This window comes from Semicossyphus pulcher, unplaced genomic scaffold, assembly GCF_022749685.1.
Source record: "Semicossyphus pulcher isolate SPU_LCO1_2020_fin unplaced genomic scaffold, fSemPul1.0.p SCAF_7, whole genome shotgun sequence".
Classification (NCBI taxonomy): Eukaryota; Metazoa; Chordata; class Actinopteri; order Labriformes; family Labridae; genus Semicossyphus; species Semicossyphus pulcher.
This window is the reverse complement of record NW_027211748.1, coordinates 29,839,310-29,862,413: the sequence shown is the minus strand read 5'-3', so window position 1 is coordinate 29,862,413 and position 23,104 is coordinate 29,839,310. Positions and strand designations below refer to the sequence as shown.

Below are 23,104 nucleotides of genomic sequence, written 5' to 3'. Positions count from 1 at the left end.
TTATGTAATTAAAATAAAAGATCCTCATGTCCGACCCTGTGATCCCCTGAGATCTTTCACAGATCTCAAACCCGTGTTTAAGAGCAGCAGCAGATCATCTCTCCTCTCCACCTTCTCCCACTGATCTCATCTATCTGTGGCTAAATTAAATCTCTAACTTGATGTCGGCTCGAGCAAAACACGATCACTCAACTGAGCCGGCAGACTCTCGAAGATTCACTTCTCCGCCGGCGCCGGCGTCTAAATGAAATGCCAATCATTTAGCTTCGCTCCGGAGGGAATTTACAGTCCGACTGTGTGTGTGTGTGTGTGTGTTTGTGTGTGTGTGTGTGTGTGTGTGTGAGTGTGTGTGGCCGGAGGTCTCAGCAGCACTTTGTCAAGTGTGAATTTATTGGTCCTAAAACAAACATGGGGCTCTTACTTCCTCACAGGGCCCAATCAAACGGACCAGCTGTGATATAAACCCTGTGAAGATGGAGGGCGAGAAAAGATGCTCGGAGTTATGAGACGTACAATGAACTTACCAAAGAGACACTGCTGCTCATCCAGAGCTTTATTTTGAAAGGACACCTACATTACATACACCACAAACTTGGCATTCACTCGACTACTTTGTTAATCATCAGGACAGACTTGTTTAAAAAGTGTAATCTGGGTCGAATACTCTGGATGTGGAAATCCCTGTTTTTGTTATCGAGTAGTCCAATTTTGTCCTGGTTTTTCAAAGTAAAACTTTGGACCAACCTGATCCAGATTCAACATTACCAAATCAACGACGCCCAAAAGTAATCAGCTCGGAGCACAGTTATCAGATTAAATCTTGAGAATGGGTCGATCGGGATTCAGAACAAGGATTCTGAACTGGGATCAGGTCAGGTGATCCAGTTTGTTTTAATCTGATCAAACGTCCAGTTTGTGTTCAAACGTTTGTGAAAACTTGGATCCAAACATCAGGATGATGCCGATCCCAGCAGAGGAGGACTCAGGCTGGACTTCAGGAGCCACATGTGATCAAACTCAACCACATGTTCACAGTGTAGTTTAGACTGTGGTTTCTCTGTAGTGACACACAGTAGGTAAAATAGACATTAGGTTTGTAAAAGAATTTTGTCTCCATAAAATAATCCTCCAAACAGCATCAACATGAAATATTTAATTTAAAGCAGCTGTGAGGAACTTTCAGTGTGAGGATTTTGGCGCCCCCTGTGGACAAAGTATGTAGTGTGTAGTCTCATTTAGAGCTCTGATAATCTGGATTAGGTAATTTTGAAGTCTGTATCTGGATCAGGTTGATCCAATCCAGCTTTACTTTGAAAAACCAGGACAACAGGAAGCTGTATTCTCTGGTCCTGAAAAATAAAAGATGGGGTATAATCCGGATAATTGTGATCCAGATGAAACTCTTTGGTCCCAGGTCATTTGTGCTTCAGCTGAATGCCTGGAGGTCTCTAAGTGCCTGTGTAGGATGTGATTAGGGATGTGATTCTGTAAATGAGCAGACACTCTGATCTGCTCTCTGCAGGTTGGCAGCTGCTCCGTCTAATTTCAGCGCTGCTGCTTTTTATAACCTTTAGAAAGACGACACCTCCGCTGTCTGCACCTCCCGCCATGGATATCAGTCGTCGCCCGCGGGCACCTGTGTTTCACCGTTTCCGGGTTGTCATGGCAACTCAACCCATCAAAGCTGCAGAGAAGTAGAGCAAAATGACGTTAATTAATTTCCCCTCGTTCAGGCAGCTCTGTGATCCTGAGCCACATGCAGACCGCGCCGCTCTGCAGAGTTTCTCCTCCCAACGCCAAAAACCATCATTTTGATTTATTTCAGCGTTTATGAAAGAGAGGCAGAGAGGAAGCGAGAGAGAGACGCCACTCTGGAGTGATTGCATTCAGCCCCATCTGTTTGTTATGCATTAGCTGAGCACAATCGAGCTCTTAGAGCAAGCTGCTGAGGAGAAACGGCCTTGGGTGATTCCCGTGCAGAGAAGAAGGAGAGCAGCGCTGTGAGCAGATCCTCGACTCCATTCAGACTTCATCTTCTCCTTCAGAGTGTGAACACTTCTTCTCCTGTGCCAGACACACTGCAAGAACCCACTCATGTTTCCTAAAGAGTCTCTGATCTGACTGATCAAATCTGTAGAGTCGCATGCATTGAAACTCTCACAGGTTGCATTTACATTTTGTCACACAGAGCAGGAGTGAATCTGCAGAGCTGTACTGAATCCATCTCTCTTCTTTGGTTTGTTACTTGTTTTATTGCCTAAAACTCTTCAGTTACAATGCAGGGAATGTCTGCTCTGAAATTCTCTGTGTGAAGCAAAGACTGTGTCGTAATGTTTTTCTTTGTGCACTGTGACAGCTACAAGAACACAGAGGAAGAGGCGTCAACCAACAAAAGAAGAAGTCAGAGTACAGAGGAAAAAACATGCTGCATTTCTGCAGCGTCGACAACAAAGCAACAACCAGCTCTTTCTCCTGGAAATTACATTCACACGGGCTACTACTAATCTGCATAGAAACATAATGCCGGCTGAATGACGTTCCAATGAGAGGGCTGCAGAGATTCTTTATTTGACTCTTGTAACAGTCAGACTGAGGAATGGCTGAAGTGTAACGGTGACATAGATAAAGTAGATGTTTTTCATAATGAGTTTATGGTCTCAATCTCTGGTTCAGGTCTTCTTCAACACAGCATGATGTTCATTTAGTCACTGATGCTCCCATTTAGAGTCACACAGACCAGGAAGAGGGGAGGGGTTTAGGGCGGGGCTACCTGTGATTGACAAGTCCAAAAAACCGATGGCCAAAACGTGAGACTTTAAAAGGGGCCTTTAACGGGTGACATCACAGTGTGATTTATGTCCAAGTGTTCATTTTTCTGACAAGTTTACTTTTAATTAGTTATTTGATGCTATAAAAAGGGGGTGTGGCCTCATGATTGACAGCTCTGTTGACAAATGGGGCTCCTGCAGCGTTCTGTTCCCGAGTAGCAGAGTAGAGGAGGAACGGCGAGAGGAGACGTAACTTACACTAACACTACAGTCATTGAACTTTCCATCAGCGTGAATATCTGCTTCAGACCGACACAAGAAGCTGTTCTGCTGCAGACTGAGCCCACCTGAGGGCTCCAACACGCCAAGGACACCTGAGGGCTCCAACACGCCAAGGACACCTGAGGGCTCCAACACGCCAAGGACACCTGAGGGCTCCGACACACCAAGGACACAAGGTAAAGGGGACGTCAATGCTGCGGCTCCACCAGCAGATCTCTACTGCACACACTCTGGATACAGATGGGCAAGATGGCGGCGCCCGCTCGGGGGGGTTTTAGCTTCACTTTTGTCCAACGAGACGGTCACCGGTTTCTCAGCTGAGCTTTGTCAGTGGTGAGTTGAAGCTATCGGTGAAGCAGCTCTGCGGCTCATCAGCCATGCAGCAGGCAGTCAGCAGGCCTGTCAATCAAACACAGTCACCAGGGAGCTCCACCTTTGTGCTCACATACAGGCAGGGTGCAGACCAAACAAACACCCCCTCCCTCCACCGCTGCTGCACCACAGGGGGGCTGGAGATATGAATTATTCACACACACACACACACACGCACACAGAGCCAGTGTGTGCAGTGGTGGAGGCAGTATTCAGATCCTTTACTTGAGTAAAAGAACTGAAACCACACAGTGAAAACACTAAGGATTCAAGGATTGGAGGATTCATTGTTTATTAAATAAATACAACAATAATAAAAACTTTACACTCTGACTAAATCACTACAAACAATACATACAAACTTTACCCGAGTATATGAGTATGAGTGAGAGACACATCCCAATCTTTACACTAAAAGTAGAAGTCCTGCATTGAACAGTACTTCAGATAAAGCATCATAAGGACAGGAAGGGACAGATAAATATAGAGGGGTTAAAACAAAGCACAACATTTTAAAATCTGCCTGTAAAATGAGTTTTATTTATCTGGTCCAACTGAACACAAATATCAACAAACAATAAAGAAAGAAATATATACATATCTCAAATAAAACAAAGGGATGTGGTGCACATATTGTATGTTGTTTTTGTGTATTAATATGTATGTGTTTGAATGTATGAAATTAAATATACATGCACATAAGTATATGTGTTCTATTCTTTTTTCTTTTGTGCGACTTTATATATTTTTTCGTTCTGTTGTCCATCTTGTTATTTTATTATTTTCTATCTTACACTATGCTGATGTGTTTACGTTTACGAGGAGGCCAAAACAGCATTTTATTGTAAATCCTGCGTCATATAATGAAAGTGAGGCTGAAATAGCAAAGATGAACGTGTATGAATTGATGCTGATGCTTACTATTGTCATTTTTCCTACAGTACAGTTAGAAATGCATTATGTCGTATTTATTCATTTATTTATTTAGTCTCTTTTTGCTCTTTTTGTAAATCAGCCTCTGACTCTTTGATTAATGATTAGGATAATAGATACAGTCATAGAAAATTACACCTTTGAAAGCATCCCCTTTAAGAGTTTATTTATTGTTAAACCTTTTCTAATTGATCACAATGTCTTTTTGAGTTTTCAAGAGCAAATATTGAACTGAACACACCAAACCACGAGGACAGATACGAGCTGACTGTTTGCCAACAGGAGAAGTTTAGCTGAACACTTGTCAAAGAGAGCACTGTCAAAGACAGAATTTTACTTGTATTTTTCAAGTCCTTATTGAAATAGGAAGCTCTGGTCCATACTCCAGCATAGAAGGTGGCGGTAATGCACCTTAAACTTGCTTCCGGAAACAATGACAGAAACACAAGGCAATGACAGAAACACAATACTGAAAGAAAGGTGGCAAAAGCAGTGGGAAGAGCAGAGAACAGGATGGTGGCTCTACAGAATTGAAAGGAAAGTTGGTGTGACGAGAAGATCAAAGAGAACCAGAAGAGATGAAACAGTAATATCCAGGTTCTGTTTGGGGCACACAACATTAAACAGTACATTATATGTTATGCTTCACTGTTCAGAATATGATGCAGAAAGAAGAGAACTGATATTGAAAATTTAAAATGATCGTCGTGTTACAGAGAAGGTCTGGGGTAAAATGTTATTGGTTGTTGTTACAAGGAGAAGGAGAACAAATTTGATGGAGAGAATATGAATATATATATATGTATTATTTTTTTGTTTGTATATTATTAGTTTATTTTTATTTTATACACATATATATTTTTTTTATTAATTCCATTTTTTGTTGAGGTTCTCTCCCTTTGTTTTCTAGATATCTAGTATTGAACACAGTACTTAGAACTGATCCAGAAGAAGAAGAAGAATAGGTTTTTTTATTTTTTTTTATTTTATTTATTTATTATTTATTTTTTAGATACAAGGCAAATATTAACTATTTGAACCACGCTCCATACCAGTTGGTGGCGGTAATGCTCCAAAACGTTGTTTGCCAACAGCCAGATAAAAAAAAAAAGAAGAAGAAGAAGAAGAAGGAAGAAGAAGAAGAAGGTAATCACAGGAAGGCTTTTATTCTGAAGATCATAACGGAAACCCTTGGCGTTTGGGTTAATTGCGTAGCTAGCAGGAATAACAATTAGATAATTTAACTGCTTTGAGCTCCGTAGTTAAGTATCACATGAAGTGTCTGACCCGGGGATATTCTGTAAACTTGAAACAGCTTAGTTTTTGATAAACGACCGGTATTATTTTAAGTTTTAAAAATGACTTCGCTGGCAGCTAACGTTAGCTACCTAGCCACCTTACGTTAGCCCTCGGTTGCCTAACAACAGAGCCAAACAAACCGGAAACGCAGCTAACGGCCGCAGTTAGCATCACGTTTGGTTGTTGAAGGAGTGTTTCGGTTTGGTGTTATTTAAACATATAGTTGTGTGTCTGGTGACCTGGAAATAATGGCGGATGACGGGAGACGAGGAGATGAAGATGAACGCGGCCCCGGAGCAGCTCATCATATGTTTGTAGTGATGGAGGCTTTGCTGGAAAAGTTAAAGCTGTTGAATTATGAGGAGGACGTTCTGGCCAAACACAACATGAAGAACCTGTCCAGGTAACTCCCAATTAAAAAATGGATTTCACTCACGTTAGCTAAAGCTTTCCAGTCTCACTGGTGTCTTGTTGTGTTTTTAGTAATCTTTGACCAGTTGTTCACAAAGCTGGTTCCAGATCAGTTGTTTAGAAGTAAACTGATCAGGTGACGTTTATCGGATAGATTCAATTCTTGAAAATGGGATGTCCATAGGAAAAGCAATAGGATAAGTCATGGTTTTGATCTGGGTTCATCCTTCAGCTATCTGATCCCAGCAGTAGTTGGATTCGTTGTGGATTTCAGCAACAAAAGTAATGAAACTCTTAAATTGGTCACACAACAGCAGCATTTGTATCACGAAGTATATACTGTATACATTTCTGTTTATCTGCTGATGCCGATATGTCATTTTTAAGACATAATCTGCAGATACCGATAACGTGCCGAACAAAACACAAACCAGAACTTCATATTTGACTAAAAAGGTTTGATCCGTTGATAGGACCTCTATTGTCGATGAGTTATTAAGAGATGAGGCATAAACAAATGAGATTAGAAGAATACGTCTTGCTTGTTGTGTTCTTATAATCCCCTCTCTCTTTCTCCACATCAGACACTATTTTGTCTCCAGTCCGTATCTGGGCTTTAACCCGGGCGAGCAGTTCTACATGTTCACCATCATCGCGGCGTGGCTCATCAACACAGCAGGCAGGCCGTTCACTGAGCCTCAGGAGTACGAAGAACCCAACGCCATGGTGTCCAACATCCTGGCCGAGCTCAGGGCTTTCGTAAGTGACACTAAACCCTCACATCTTTGTGTCTGCAGGTTCCTGCACTTAAATCCTGCTATTTAAAATCCACTCTGTGAGGGTTTGACTACAGCCAGACAGAGTTTTTGACAAGGTTAAGATCTGTTCTTGTTTTCAAATCAACAAACTTTTGTTGTGAAAAGTTTTCAGTTTTTAATGTGTAGTAATATTTAATCTCGACTGGTGTAAAAAGATTAACATTTTATAGTTGTTTAAAGAAAATAAGCAAAAGAGAAGATAATGCTTTATTGATCCCCGGGGGAGATATTCAAAACAGTCCTTTGGAAAGTTTATACGTGTTTTTTATTTTACACTTGCTTTAAACTTCATGTCCTCTTCTTGTAACTCTAAATAAAAAATTCACACTAATTTTTGGTGACATTTTCAGATGCTCTGTAAGCTGTTATTTATCTGCATTTTATCCCAACCTTAACCTTTGCATCACATGAATATATTATGTGTCACATTACATTAGAGTTGTAAAAACATTAATATTAGTTTAATGCTGAGATAAATATTTTTTGAGCTGCTGCTGCAAAACTAAGCTGGCGACATCAGGCGAGAGCAGCGGTGTGCATGTGCCACAGAGATCACTCAAGTAAAGAGACACAGACAGAGACACAGACAGGTATTGTTTCTATCATTTTGGTCTTTAACATCATAAACTCAAGCAGCAAACCGTTTTCTCTTTAAGCCAGCAGAATGTACATGTTTGTGTGTTAAGCGTTTGAGCAATAAAACTTTGAATGTTATAATAATAATAATAATAATAATAAAAAGAGGAACATCAGCAGCTGCATGACAGAGTAAGAACTCTTATTGGGCTCATCACTGTGTCTGTCAGGGTGGCAAAGTGGACTTCCCGCCCTCCAAACTGAAATCCGGTTCAGGTGAATACGTCTGCCTCGTGTTGGACCGGCTGGCTGACGAGGCTCTGAGGAGGAAGGGGTTCTCCTACAGAAGGTACTCAAACATCACCTCTTTGAAACAAACCATGGGTGCTTTTCATTACGCTGTCATGTCTCCTCGCTTCCCTCACTCGACTCTCTGCCTTGTGTCCCTGCTCCTCCCGGCAAGAAGAGAGAGATGTTCGGAAGAGACTCTGTTAAAGGAGGCAAGAGATTAAGCTGTTGTTACATTTTGAGGTAGATTATTCCAGAGTCTTGGAGCAGCTACGGAGAAGGCCCTGTCTTCAACTAGTTTAACTCTGAGCATTCATAACAGGCCTTGATCTGAGGATCTGAGGGGTCTGGCTCTACTGTAAGTCTGACCGAGAACGTGCACGGCCTTAACTGGAGAATTTTTTGGGAAAAGCCAGTGAAGCATGCTGCGTACTAAGATGCCTTTTATTACCTCTGAATAGGATTCCTGCTGCAGCAATCCGTACCAGTTGTAGGCGATGTGTAGAGGACTACTTTATACCAAGATACAATGGGTTGCAATAAACTAGGCGTGAGGATCTTAGAGCGTGGGTGAAATAGGTTTTAAGTACATCTACATACATGTTTAGATTCAAGTAACTGACCAAAACAAGCACATTTCCTTCCTCACAACACATCTGCGCTGTTCACATCCTTGATTGTGAGCTAACAGTCTTCTTCTTCAGCTTCTTTGCTGGTGCACTGCGACACAAACCATTAATGTACAGGGTCACACAGTGCAGGCCGCAGGGGCATGCAGCGTGGTGTAAATCTTACTGAAGCGGTAATTTGTCCACACTTTTTAAAAATCGTATTTCTGTGTAGAAGAAGCTGATTGTGATTACGTTTTTTGACTTCCTGTTTTTGCCTCCAGGCCCAACTACCCAACAGAAACCACAGAAGAAGAGTCAGTGATAGAGGACGACGCAGAGCTCACACTCAGCAGACTAGAGGAGGAGATGATCGTAGGTGTCCCGTTTCTGTTTGACTGTACACGCAGTACTCCTCATCCTCAATATTGTAGTGTTACTTTTCATGTTTCACCCTCCTGGCACGTAACATATCCAGCTCAGTAAAGCCCGTTTCACACGTCACTGCACTCCTGAAAACATCGTCCGGGTGGGCTGCATGTGTGAACGCGAACGGCTGAATGTCTCACCCCGACCTCATGCAGACTTTTTCCTGCAGCCTCTTGCTAAAATGTCCGCAAGAAGTCGGGGTGAGCCGATGTGTGAACGCGGCAGGTAACAGTCAGAAACATTCAGCGAGAGTGAGTGGATCTAACCCAATGACAAAAAGATGGGATGTCACCAGAATAAAACTTAAGATAACAACATACTTTTCTTTCCCCACTTACAAATGTCACAAAATCATTGCAACAGCTTTGTCTGAGTTTAAAATGATCCCAGATAATAGATTGAGGCGTGAAATAACTGTGAACTTCATTGTGGTGGTATGTGCCTTTTGTGTGTTATCTCAGGAGGAGCCTGATGAGGAGGAGGAGAACGTGATGGACCTGGAGACTCTGAAGTTAAGAACCACTCACACTGTAAGTTCTCCTGGAAATATGATGCATTTAAAGACTCAAATTACTTCATGTCTTTAACCTTTTTGATTCGACATGTTGTCAGTAGAGCACAGTGAGCACTAGGGTTATCAAGATACCTCAATCTTAAACTACAGTACAGTAATAGTTAAAAACTATATCCATACCCCTTTGGATACAACATCGGGCTGGACAATTAATCGATTATTAATCCTGATCACGATTTTATCTTCCCACGATTAAATAAACATGACTGACGGTGATATTGACGTTTAAAATGCTCCGCCCGTAGAAAACTCTAAAGTCAAACATCTGGAACAGAAGACGAAGAGCTGGTCCCCTGAAACGGCTCGTCAGCGCTTGTTTGAAGGTGTTTCAGGTTTAAGTGATGTTAAGAAGAAACAATAATCATCAAAGAGGTCATGAAACCTGCGTCTGCGCCGCAAAGCAACACGACTAACTTGTTGAAGCAGCTGAAAGAACAAAGTGCAGCATGATGAGAGTGTGAAGGCCGAGAGGAAGAACGAGCTGCTCCCCGTCCTCCAGCGTCACGTCAGACATCCAGAACAGAGACGCTGCGCAGAGACACCCTATCCACCCAGCTCCCACAGGCACACTGACATTACCCATGATGCACCACACTCTTAGTTTGATGCTTATTTGTACATGAGCCTGAATGCAGCACAAAATGAACTGAAAGCGTTGTTCTGTTAGTTTAAATGTTAAAGTACAATAAAAAATGTCCCTAACATAATGAACAACAGTGCTTGCTCTCTTCGCTCACTGAATAGAGAGAGAGGTATTAACAAAGTATTAAATCAAAGTTTTGATTCCCATGACAACCCTAGTTAACGCACGTAACTAACGGTTTCATTTTGAGCCAACTTGAAACAGGATTTGAACCCACATTAGGTCCGTACATATGAACTCTGCGACAATTCATGAGGGAAAAGGTTTTGTTTTTGTTCTCCGACAGGAAACGGATGCGTCCTCCAAACCGGAGGAGATTCTGGAGTCGACAGTTGATGCAGCAGAGTGGAACCTGGAGGTGGAGAGAGTCCTGCCACAGCTCAAAGTCACCATCAGGACCGACAACAAGGTACACACTCACCTGAGCATAGGGCTGAAAACAAAGCAAAGCACTCTGGGAAGTCCCTCAACATTTTCACAATACACAGAGGGGGCTCGTTCCATTGAATTAAACTCATTTCAGTTTAAAGAGTGAGCAGGTGCCAGGTGGACGTGCTGTTTGACGTGTCTCTGGTCCGTCTGTCGGTCTGCAGGACTGGAGGATCCACGTGGACCAGATGCATCAACACAGAGACGGGATCAAGTCCTCGCTCAAAGAGACCAAGGTGCGTTCACAGACCTGCTTCAATGATAACCACAGTCATGACTGTTTAACTGATGTCTGTGTGTTTGGCTCCCCCTGCTGTTTCTTTCTTTCATTACAGAGGTTAATCTACATGTGGCCAACTGGGCCTCTGTCACTCACCTGACACCCACAGAAGACAATATCGTCAGTCTAATCGAGACAATAGTCCCTCAGAAACAGCCCGTCTCTCTTTAGGACACGCCTGTCTTCAGTTTAAGTCGGTAGAGATGAACACATAGAAAGAGGTTCATGGAGTGACACTGAAAACAGCAGCAGGACACTCTTGGAAAAGACACTGACAACATCCTCTGTAATATCCAGTTGTGTGTGTTGACAGTGTCCTGGTGTGTCCTCTTCTGTCTCTGCAGAGCTACCTGGACAAACTGCAGGAGGACATCGGTAAGACTCTCGAGAAGGTGAGCAGCAGAGAGAAATACATCAACAACCAGCTGGAGCATCTGATCCAGGAGTACCGCAGCGCTCAGGCCAAACTCAGCGAGGTAAACCCAAAACGTCACACCTGCAGCTCCTTTAAACTTTGACAGATAACTTCCAGCTAATGGACTGGAGGTTTAAGGAATGTTAGGACACAGGGGAAAGGTGACGACATGTTCTGTCCTGAGATACTGTCACCTCTTTCATGTGAGGTCAAACTTTAGTTTGGAAATCTAAAGAACTTTTTGTTTAAGAAGGAAATCCTGGTAACAAACCTGTGCTCTCCACCAGGCAAAGGAGCGCTACCAGCAGGCCAGTGGAGGAGTGACTGAGAGGACCAGAGTCCTGGCAGAGGTCAGTGAATGCATCATTCATTTACACTGCACTCTGCCTTAGGCAGGGTACACACTAGAAAATAATCAGGCTGATTTTAGGCCTGATTCCCTCCTTCTGACAGAAGTATTAAAGTCCTGATGTTTGATGGTTCTAAAGATGATGTCCAGATGTTCCTGTGCTGTGAGCGATGTTAGAGTGATTTTACTTCCCCCGATCTGCTCGGCAGAACGTCTTGGCCGCACCGATTTCAAATATTAAACAATATTTACGTTCTGATGTCCTGTTGTGTGCGGGGAACCCCGAGGACAGCCGAGCACGCTCTCTTTGGATCGTCATAGCCAATCAGGAAGCGAGCTGACGGAAGGAGGAAGCACAACAACCGCAGCCATGGTGACAAAAGCAAACATGCAGCATAAAGTAACATGTCCAGCCCGTGTTCACGCCGTCTCCACCACTTCATCCACAGTTTGTTCTTTTCATCACCACTTCTTCCTGTCCGTCGACCGCCATGTTTGTTTACTCTAAAGTCTCGTTTGAGCGCCAGAGATTCAGTGAGATTTCCAGTTAAGATTTTAAATATCTGTTAGTGTGGGCCAGACTTTAGTGTCCGTCTGGGCTCTTCACTAAGAAGTGTGACAAATGTACAGGTACCTCAGAGGTTAAAATTATGTCACATCACACTTCAGGGCATTTTCTCCGAGTCGTAGGCAGGAAAATGTCTCTCCAGGCTCTAAAACCAAAACAACAGGCTGCACTCGATCCTTCCCTTTGCTGTCAAACTGAAAGTGAGCTCTTTGCTGTTTTTCTGTGTGTGTTTCAGATCAGTGAGGAGCTGGAGAAGGTGAAGCAGGAGATGGAGGAGAAAGGCAGCAGCATGTCGGATGGAGGTGAGTCTCTGTCTGACTTTAGGGAGCTGGACTGTGAAGCACGTTCAACACAGCCACACTTTCTTTGAGTTCACTGTTATAAAGAGAGCCAGCTTCCTGACCCTGGCTTTCGGCTCAACATACTCGACTTACCCTTTAATCTGGCTTCATAGTCCAGCCCTTAGCTTCATTCTGCAGGAATGAGCTGTGTGTGTATTTGTTCCTGACTGCTGGTGCGTCTGTCTGTGTTCAGCTCCGGTAGTGAAGATCAGGCAGAGTTTGACCAAGTTGAAGCAGGAGATCGTTCAGATGGACGTGAGGATCGGCGTCGTCGAGCACACGCTGCTGCAGGCCAAGCTCAGAGAGAAGTCCAACATGACACGTGACATGCACGCCACCAACATCCCCGAGCCCGCCGCTGGACCCTTCTCTTAGGTTTGCCTCCACTCAGGGGCCCTTCTCTAAGGTTACACTCCACACAGGGGCCCTTCTCTAAGGGTTACCTCCACACAGGGGCCCTTCTCTAAAGGTTACCTCCACACAGGGGCCCTTCTCTAAAGGTTACCTCCACACAGGGGCCCTTCTCTAAGGGTTACCTCCACACAGGGGCCCTTCTCTAAAGGTTACCTCCACACAGGGGCCCTTCTCTAAGGTTACACTCCACACAGGGGCCCTTCTCTTAGGTTTACCTCCACACAGGGGCCCTTCTCTTAGGTTTACCTCCACACAGGGGCCCTTCTCTAAGGTTTACCTCCACACAGGGGCCCTTCTCTAAGGTTACACTCCACACAGGGTCCCGTCTCTAAGGTTTACCTCCACACAGGGTCCCTTCTCTAAGGTTACACTCCACACAGGGGCCCGTCTCTAAGGTTAACCTGCACCAGGGGGCCCTTGTGTTAGGTCCACCTTCACACAGGGGTCCTTCTCTAAGGTTAACCTCCACACAGGAGCCCGTCTCTAAGGTTGACCTCCACACAGGAGCCCGTCTCTAAGGTTAACCTCCACACAGGAGCCCGTCTCTAAGGTTGACCTCCACACAGGAGCCCGTCTCTAAGGTTGACCTCCACACAGGAGCCCGTCTCTAAGGTTAACTTCCACACAGGAGCCCTTCTCTAAGGTTAACCTGCACCAGGGGGCCCTTGTGTTAGGTCCACCTCCACACAGGGGCCCTTCTCCCTCCACCTGCCTCCTGTTTGTTTCTCTGGAACAGAGAGTGCTGAGCATCATGACGCTGGATCTTTTAAACTTCCTGGAATTGGATTTAAAACCAGAGAAAATCAGCTTCCTTCATTCTCTACAAACATTCCTGTTGTGTTGGCGCGCTGTCTGTCCAGCAGCATGAACATTTCCTGTTGAAAATTTCATGGATTTGACTCAAAGGTCACTAATTTATTTGTTACATTGTTTTTTTATTAAAGACGTTGATATATATATATATTTGTGACTTTATTAGGATAACATAAAGGATGCAGATAATAGTTTCTGTCCTGAGAAGTTGTTAAAGTGAAATATTTTCTTGTTTTTTATAAAATGACCACTCGATGTGTCTTTAACTTTAAACATGAATCTTTTTATGAAATAATTAATGTGGTTTAAATATTCTAAACAGGTGGCACACAAAGTGAAACTACCTGAGGGATAATGAGTGACACAGTTAGCCTTTACAACGAGTGAAATGTTTAAACTCTGATTCTTTACATTTCGCTTTCAAGTATTTCCATGTAATTCAATCATAATTAAATAAGTCGGATACATTTGAACCTACAGCCTCACATCTTACATTCCCAAATAACTTTTCACAACCTGATGGCAATCATATTTTTGAAGTTGAAGCTCTTCTCTCCCATCTTTTCCTTGTGACCTGAATGCATCATCAGTGTTACAGGGTGTGACTCCTGTGAACAAACTGACATATGAATATGAAATGAATCTGTCTTTACTGATGTGGTCTGAAGCTGCCAACATGTCTGCCTGCAGTGAACATCACAGCAGGTTCTCAACACAAGAGGGCGCCCTCCTCCTGCTAACGTAGATGTAGAGGAGCTTAAAAGATCTGCTCTTCTCATCACTACGGCCGCCGTCTTCACTGCAGGAAAAGCCAACAACACCTGCTGGAGTTGTCTTTGCTTCATCACGTTGCTGTCTCTTTAGATGGATTGAGTACTTTACGTGACTGTGCTTAGAAGTTGGATGTCACTGAGTGCTTTTTCCTGCAATAGAGCGTCTATAGCTGTCTGTATTCAAAGACATCAGTGCTCACGGCACCTCATTTCTAGCATTTTATTCTACATATACATTTTAGTTGATGTTTTTATATCCACAGAAATGTTCTTGTTATAGTCCGGCCCCACTAGTCTGCAGATATCCATGGCTTCTATCTAAGTGGACATTTGTGCTTGTTCAAAAACATCGTGGCAAGTGGCATCTCTCTCTTCTGTTGGCAGATAATTTTACATTTTTACATGAACATTTGACCCCTTTCTTTTATTGCCTTTCGTTTTCATTAACTATGTGAGAAAATTCTTAAAGAAAAGAAAAGAAGAAAATATAAACAGAACTTGAAGAGTGAGAGAAACATGGAGCCAGGACCAAAGCCTGAGGAGGAGGAAGTGTTCAATAACTGAAATCATCATGTTTTTAAACGTGGAGCAGCTTTTAACGAAGTTTCACTGTAAACCAGGAAACAATGCTGAATCTGTCAGCGCCGCTCCTCTTCCTGGAATGAACCACAGCTTGATAACCCCTCCCTCTTCTTCCTGCTCTCAAACAGCCAGCTTCCCTCTGTCCTGTACTTTGTTCCCTCCCCTTCATATCAACAGTTTGAAGATGGGTGTGACCAACAGGTGGGGAAGTGCACAAGGTGACAGGTTACATTCACCACTGAAACACATGTTGTGTAGATCAGAGGTGAAACGTGTCCCATTTCTGAGGAAGTAAAACTCAGTTGTTGCCGAGTCCGTTGTTCCACATGTTCGAGCTCAGAACTCTTGAAAAGGCCCGGTCAGTCGTGGATGACCCAAACCACCGGCTGTTTAAGGAGTTCTTGTTCCATCCTACTGACATGCAGGACAAACAGACTCCTTCGAACCGACTGCCATCAGATCTTTAAACAGGTCAATGTCCTATTTATCATATTTACTTATTTAACCAGTTCAGTGTGTTCTTCTGATGCCCCGTGTATTTTTCTTCATATTCATTCTGTTGTTTGTGTGATCGTTGTGTGGCACTGCGGGCTGTCAATCATTGGAACAAAGTCAACATTAGATCCAGGTGAACCAACTTACACAGTAACATCCTGCTTTACATGAATGCATGAGGGATAACCATCGAATGATAGGATATAAAATAGTAAAACATTTTTATAATTTCACTTTCTTAAAACATTCCAGAGAATACAACCAGCTGGATCATCATTCACATACATCTATTTTAAACATGTGTAATGTGTTCATATGACAGAATTAAGACGTGTGAAATGTAATAAGCAGGCAGACACTAGAAAACCAAAGACTTAAACAAATGTTATACAGGAAGTCCTGGTAGTTTTCTGTCAAAAAAGAGAGATGAAATATACAGAAGTAGTTGAGTTATGACCAAATGTAATCACTAAAGAGATGAGCACAGAGATGATGGCTGTCTTGTTTCCTGAGACATAAACGAGGGTAGCGGGTACGTTCATGAAAGTCTCAAACATATGTTTAACTTGGTTTCATTCATATCTGAGTGTATTTTATTTTGCTTTCTCACACTCTATCAAACGTATCCCATCATATCAGGGCATTGCACAGTTTAGAAACAGAGACAGATGAAAATATGAATGACGTTTCATGCCCAGCTGTTGAGAGCAAAGTGTCATAAGTTCTAAGTCCAACTACTTTTACTGCACTGAACGACAGATAACACACCCTGTCTATTACCTCTCTCAGAGACTGACAACTCTTCCCTCTTTCCCCGACAGCGACCTCTGATCCATCAAGATCATTTTCTGTCAGAGTTAGAGAGTTATCCATCAGAGCTCAGAACCTGTTTCTGTCCAGAGAAAGAGGAACTATTTGACTTTACTGAGAGGAGAAATGGCACAACGAGGAAGCCAACTGGACCGAGAGAAATTCTGCTGCTCGATCTGTCTGGATCTACTGAAGGATCCGGTGACTACTTCCTGTGGACACAGCTACTGCATGAACTGTATTAAAGGCCACTGGGATACAGAGGATGAGAGGAGAGTCTACAGCTGCCCTCAGTGTAGGCAGACCTTCACACAGAGGCCTGTCCTGCTGAAAAACACCATGTTAGCAGATTTAGTGGAGGAGCTGAAGAAGACTGGACTCCAAGCTGCTCCTGCTGATCACTGCTATGCTGGACCTGAAGATGTGGCCTGTGATGTCTGCACTGGGAGAAAACTGAAAGCCTGCAAGTCCTGTCTGCAGTGTCTGGCCTCTTACTGTGAGAAAGACATCCAGTCTCATTATGATTCCCCTGCCTTTAAGAAGCACAAGCTGGTGGAGCCCTCCAAGAAGCTCCAGGAGAACGTCTGCTCTCGTCATGATGAGGTGATGAAGATGTTCTGTCGTACTGATCAGCAGTCGATCTGTTATCTCTGTTTAATGGACGAACATAAAGGCCACGACACAGTCTCAGCTGCAGCAGAAAGGAGCGAGAGGCAGAGAGAGCTCGGGGTGAGTCGACAAAACATCCAGCAGAGAATCCAGGACAGAGACAAAGATGTGAAGCTGCTTCAACAGGAGGTGGAGGCTATCAATCGCTCTGCTGATAAAGCAGTGGAGGACAGTGAGAAGATCTTCACTCAGCTGATCCGTCTCATGGAGAAAAGACGCTCTGATGTGAAGCAGCAGGTCAGATCCCAGCAGGAAGCTGAAGTGAGTCGAGTCAGAGAGCTTCAGGAGAAGCTGGAGCAGGAGATCACTGAGCTGAAGAGGAGAGACGCTGACCTGGAGGAGCTGTCACTCACAGAGGATCACAACCAGTTTCTACACGACTACCCCTCACTGTCACCACTCAGTGAATCTACAGACTCATCCAGCATCAAGATCCGTCCTCTGAGGTACTTTGAGGCTGTGACAGCGGCTGTGTCAGAGGTCAGAGGTAAACTACAGGACGTTCTGAGGGAGACATGGACAAACATCTCACAGACAGTGACTGAAGTGGATGTTTTACTGACACAACCAGAGCCCAAGACTAGAGCTGAGTTCTTACAGTACTCATGTGACATCACACTGGATCCAAACACAGCACACACACGGCTGTTATTATCTGATGGAGACAGAAAAGCAACATTCATGAGTAAACAACAGTCTTATTCTAGTCACCCAGACAGATTCAGGGATTATAAACAGGTCCTGAGTAGAGAGAGTCTGACTGGAAGTTGTTACTGGGAGGTGGAGAGGAGAGGAGAAGGAGTTTCTGTAGCAGTGGCATACAAGAATATCAGCAGATCAGGGAGGGGGACTGAATGTGGGTTTGGATTCAATGACAAATCTTGGGCGTTAGATTGTAACAACAACAGTTTTAACTTCATGTACAACAAAGTTCTGACTCCTGTCTCAGGTCCTCGGTCCTCCAGAGTCGGAGTGTACCTGGATCACAGAGCAGGTATTCTGTCCTTCTACAGCATCTCTGAAACCATGACTCTCCTCCACAGAGTGCAGACCACATTCACTCAGCCTCTCTGTGCTGGACTTGGGTTTGTTTATGTTGGATCCACTGCTGAGCTGTGTAAAGTGAAATAGACAGAAGTCATTTCAGTGACAGTGAGTTCAATTCTGTGTTTTAGGTCTTAAACTTATTTTGTCTTCTGTTTGTTGCTGAGAGCTGATTGTTGTGGTGTTTCCACACTGCACACAGATCAGCTGTCAATCAAACATTATGGGCTGTACTTTGCCATTTTTTATGTCCTTAAGGTGTTGCTCCTTCCTGCGTCTCTGTAGCTATGGAGGCTGTCAATGCTCATGATGATGTCTGTTCACTTTGAGCTCTGGGCTTTTGTGTAGATATCTTACAATCTTCAGGCTTTTTATTTCAAAAATGTTTCTGGAAAAGCAAATTTCATCCGGCACCAGAAACAAAGGAAAACAGAGACCTGCATGTGGTATTCTTAAATCACGTCATTACCTTTGGGTCGGTGCTTCACAACTCTGAGGACAGCTTTCAACTTCTTCCAGATCTCAGAGTGTTGTGACAGGAACTTAAGTTCTCTGTCACAACACAGGACAACACCAACACCTGGCAGCACCTTGGACAATGGCCCCCTGGCGTTCATCATGGCATTGCAACTCATCATCCATGCATCACTTGGAGGGGAACGCTTAAAGCATGGGCTTTGTAACCTATCCGGCTATACATGGATGACCACTATAACATGATTAAAGTATGGACCAAAAGCCTGCTGGATAAACTCAAAGGAAACATCAAATCGGCACCAATGGAGATAACACACAGCAAATACCACAGTAATTCCAATGTCAAAGACTGGCTCACCAACGGAAGGTTCTGCTTCAACACTAAGCCAAGACCAATCTATAACCTGGTGGAGGAATACAAATGTGTACCAGTAAAGTTGAAAACAAGGCTGGACATGACACTCAAAGAACCACAGTGCTCGTGGTAGTAGGCGCTGTTCTGACCCTATCAACAGGGAGGAATTGGACTCCAGTGTGGGCTTTACTGGTTCCCAAATCTGAAATGGGGACATGGTGGCCACATCCAACAAGGAAGAGGGGGCTTTCATATGGGAACAGACCAGAGCCTCCTTTTTGTGGCAGTAAATAAAACTACCTGGAAAATCGCTCCTCCAAATGAACACTGGATATTAGTGGTAGAGGCGCCACCAAGACGAAGCAGCAAGGTGTGCCGAAGCCATATCCAAGGCCACTGGATGAGCTGGGGAAGCACTGATAGGAGAAAAAATCACATGAAGCCCAAGACCAGAGCTGAGTTCTTACAGTACTCATGTGACATCACACTGGATCCAAACACAGCACACACACGGCTGTTATTATCTATTATCAAACTTCTTTGTGTATTTTGGGGGTAAAACCAAATTGAAACTACTTCTACTACTTCTTTCCTTTATCAGACAAAGAAAGGTCTCACCTCTCTGTAACGAAAACTATAGGCTAATCATTGACTTTTATTTGTCTGTCGGACCAAATGTTGTTATAATGAGGCACTAAGAGGTGTTACAAGCCTGTAAATATCCTCATCCTAATCAATAAGGAGATGATTGATCATTTCTTTTCACTTGGAGAGTTTCTGCTCAAAGTAACTGATTGTGTGGATGAAGTGAAATCATGTAACAAGAGTCGTTGGACAGACTTTACTGATGGGATGTGAAAACAAACTGAAGGGTTACATCCTGAATAAACAGACATGAACAAAGTCTGAACTTCTTGTCTTCATTCCAGGTTTCATTCAAAGCTGATGGACAACATGTCAAATTAATATGAGAGTGGAACTGAGGCTGGCCTGCACACAGGGGTCCTTCTCTTAGGTTAATTAGAGACCTGAGAGCTGTTGAGAATCATATTAGTAAAGTTGAAACTCTTCTCTCCTGTCTTTTCCATGTGACCTGAATGCAGCATCAGTGTTACAGGGTGTGACTCGTGGACAAACTGACGTAGACTGATATATATAATAAATCTATGTTTACTGATGTGGTCTGAAGCTGCCAAAGCCTCAGTCAAGTTTTTACATGTCTTCCTGCAGTGAACATCACAGCAGCTTCTCAACACAAGAGGGCGCCCTCCTCCTGCTAACCAGCTATAGCGAGCACAGTATACCTGCTACTTAGTGCTAATAATATCAATAACCATCAATACAATACGAGTACCAATACAATTGGTAAACATTTTTATTTCTGCTGTAAGAATTGTCATTTTCCCATCTGGACTAATGTTATTTCTTGTTTTCTGGCCACTCGAGGAACAGCAGTTTTTCGCACTTTCGCATTGGCTTATTCTTTCAACACCGGAGGTTGCTGCTTGAGTTGAATTTTTCAACGCCGCTCCTTTTCCTGAATCACAGCTTGATAACTCCTCCCTCTTCTTCCTGCTCTCATACGGCCTGCTGCACTCTGTGCTATACTTCCTTGTTCCCGCCCCTTCAGATCTACAATTTGAAGATGGGTGTAACAGGCTCCATTCTCCGCTCAGACACATGCTGTGTAGATCAGAGGTGAAACTTATCTCAGTTCTGAGAAAGTGAAACTCAGAGAGTTGTTACTGAGAGGAGAAATGGCGCAGCGAGGAAACCAACTGGACCGAGAGAAATTCTGCTGCTCGATCTGTCTGGATCTACTGAAGGATCCGGTGACTACTTCCTGTGGACACAGCTACTGCATGGGCTGTATTAAAGGCCACTGGGATACAGAGGATGAGAGGAACATCTACAGCTGCCCTCAGTGTAGGCAGACCTTCACACCGAGGCCTGTCCTTTTCAAAAACACCATGTTAGCAGATTTAGTGGAGGAGCTGAAGAAGACTGAAGCTGCTCCTGCTGATCACTGCTATGCTGGACCTGAAGATGTGGCCTGTGATGTCTGCACTGGGAGAAAACTGAACGCCTGCAAGTCCTGTCTGCAGTGTCTGGCCTCTTACTGTGAGAAACACCTGCAGCCTCATTTTAATGCAGCTCCTTTAATGAAACACAAGCTGGTGGAGCCCTCCAAGAAGCTCCAGGAGAACGTCTGCTCTCGTCATGATGAGGTGATGAAGATGTTCTGCCGTACTGATCAGCAGTCGATCTGTTATCTCTGCTCTGTGGACCAACATAAAGGCCACGACACAGTCCCAGCTGCAGCAGAAAGGAGCGAGAGGCAGAGAGAGCTCGGGGTGAGTCGACAAAACATCCAGCAGAGAGTCCAGGACAGAGACAAAGATGTGAAGCTGCTTCAACAGGAGGTGAAGGCTATCAATCGCTCTGCTGATAAAGCAGTGGAGGACAGTGAGAAGATCTTCACTCAGCTGATCCGTCTCATGGAGAAAAGACGCTCTGATGTGAAGCAGCAGGTCAGATCCCAGCAGGAAGCTGAAGTGAGTCGAGTCAGAGAGCTTCAGGAGAAGCTGGAGCAGGAGATCACTGAGCTGAAGAGGAGAGACGCTGACCTGGAGGAGCTGTCACTCACAGAGGATCACCACCAGTTTCTACACGACTACCCCTCACTGTCACCACTCAGTGAATCTACAGACTCATCCAGCATCAATATCCGTCCTCTGAGGTACTTTGAGGCTGTGACAGCGGCTGTGTCAGAGGTCAGAGGTAAACTACAGGACGTTCTGAGGGAGACATGGACAAACATCTCACAGACAGTGACTGAAGTGGATGTTTTACTGCCACAACCAGAGCCCAAGACCAGAGCTGAGTTCTTACAGTACTCATGTGACATCACACTGGATCCAAACACAGCACACACACTGCTGTTATTATCTGATGGAGACAGAAAAGCAACATTCATGAGTAAACATCAGTCTTATTCTAGTCACCCAGACAGATTCAGGGATTATAACCAGGTCCTGAGTAGAGAGAGTCTGACTGGACGTTGTTACTGGGAGGTGAAGAGGAGAGGACGAGGAGTTTATGTAGCAGTCGCATACAAGAGTATCAGCAGAGCAGGGAGGGGAAAGGAATGTGGGTTTGGATACAATAACAAATCTTGGGCGTTAGATTATTTCAACAACAGTTATAACTTCATGTACAACAATGTCGACACTCCTGTCTCAGGTCCTCGGTCCTCCAGAGTCGGAGTGTACCTGGATCACAGAGCAGGTATTCTGTCCTTCTACAGCATCTCTGAAACCATGACTCTCCTCCACAGAGTGCAGACCACATTCACTCAGCCTCTCTATGCTGGACTCAGGCTTTTTAATTACTTTCCGTCTGTTGGATCCACTGCTGAGCTGTGTAAACTGAAATAGACAGAACTCATTTCAGGGACAGCGGGTTCAATTCTGTGTTTGAACTCTTAAACTTATGTTGTCTTCATGTTTGTTGCTGAGAGCTGATTGTTGTGGTGTTTCCTCCCTGCACTCAGATCAGCTGTCAATCAAACATTATGAGTGTTTGTTGGATGTTTGTTTTGATGTTTTTGTGTGTTGATTCTCTTCACCTGCGTAAAGAAATCTAACATCACATTTCCAAATGTTGTTATAATGAGGCACCAGAGGTGTTATAAGCCTGTAAATATCCTGATCCCAATCAATAAGGAGATGATTGATTATTTCCTTTCACATGCAGAGTTTCTGCTCAAAGTAACTGGTTGAGAGTAGATCCGTTTTTTGGCTCCTACTTCTGTTTCTTAAATTCATTACAAAGGTGTTTTTTTCTTCCGAGCCTCAGCTGTGTGATTCCTCCTATACAACACACACGACTGATGTGACAGGATACTGCACTATTACTTCTCCTACTACTTTATGTGAAATACTTTCAGTACGGCACCAAGTACTCACATTTTGTTTTTCAGCTTCTGTAACAAACGATAATTCATTGAGCTGCTTTCTTTTGCTTTAAAAATGAGTTGAATAAATTAGGTTGTTTTATTATTAAACATCATTTATGCATCCAGAATCTGGCACATCGCTCAGCATTTTCTTATTTTGTTCAACTTTGTTTCATTTTAGATGTTGGTGAAATGTATAAAGAAATACTTATTTGCAATTATACAGATTTATATTATTTGTACTCATAATTATTAACTAATAAACGTGATATATTCATATCTGCGTCTTTATACTTTTACTACATCTGCTTTTACTTTGAAAGCCCTGGCC

General features: G+C 43.7%; 3 protein-coding genes across 3 annotated transcripts; all 3 read left to right on the top strand.

The window, feature by feature from the left end:
- Positions 1-5,542: 5,542 nt before the first annotated feature.
- ift57 (intraflagellar transport 57 homolog (Chlamydomonas)) lies at positions 5,543-14,087 on the top strand. The gene is made up of 11 exons (XM_069685480.1): positions 5,543-6,057; positions 6,650-6,824; positions 7,690-7,808; positions 8,640-8,730; positions 9,246-9,314; positions 10,288-10,410; positions 10,595-10,666; positions 11,055-11,186; positions 11,413-11,475; positions 12,278-12,344; positions 12,577-14,087. Exons 1-11 carry the CDS (start codon positions 5,903-5,905, stop codon positions 12,756-12,758), a joined length of 1,248 nt encoding a protein of 415 aa, XP_069541581.1. The 5' UTR covers positions 5,543-5,902; the 3' UTR covers positions 12,759-14,087.
- Positions 14,088-16,384: 2,297 nt separating this feature from the next.
- On the top strand, positions 16,385-18,070 carry LOC138612172 (tripartite motif-containing protein 16-like). The gene has a single exon (XM_069685484.1). It carries the CDS (start codon positions 16,397-16,399, stop codon positions 18,068-18,070), a length of 1,674 nt encoding a protein of 557 aa, XP_069541585.1. The 5' UTR covers positions 16,385-16,396.
- A 2,462-nt stretch (positions 18,071-20,532) lies between these two features.
- Positions 20,533-23,050, top strand: LOC138612169 (tripartite motif-containing protein 16-like). The gene has a single exon (XM_069685481.1). The coding sequence runs from the start codon at positions 20,573-20,575 to the stop codon at positions 22,250-22,252; it is 1,680 nt and encodes a 559-aa protein (XP_069541582.1). The 5' UTR covers positions 20,533-20,572; the 3' UTR covers positions 22,253-23,050.
- The last annotated feature ends 54 nt before the right edge of the window (positions 23,051-23,104 follow it).

Bases quoted from the DNA above. Each gene is read 5' to 3' on its own strand.
- ift57 (XM_069685480.1), top strand. From the start codon at position 5,903: ATGGCGGATGACGGGAGACGAGGAGATGAAGATGAACGCGGCCCCGGA. The intron at 11,187-11,412 runs GTAAACCCAAAA...GCTCTCCACCAG, and splicing joins CTCAGGCCAAACTCAGCGAG to GCAAAGGAGCGCTACCAGCA. The intron at 12,345-12,576 runs GTGAGTCTCTGT...GTCTGTGTTCAG, and splicing joins CAGCAGCATGTCGGATGGAG to CTCCGGTAGTGAAGATCAGG.
- LOC138612172 (XM_069685484.1), top strand. From the start codon at position 16,397: ATGGCACAACGAGGAAGCCAACTGGACCGAGAGAAATTCTGCTGCTCG.
- LOC138612169 (XM_069685481.1), top strand. From the start codon at position 20,573: ATGGCGCAGCGAGGAAACCAACTGGACCGAGAGAAATTCTGCTGCTCG.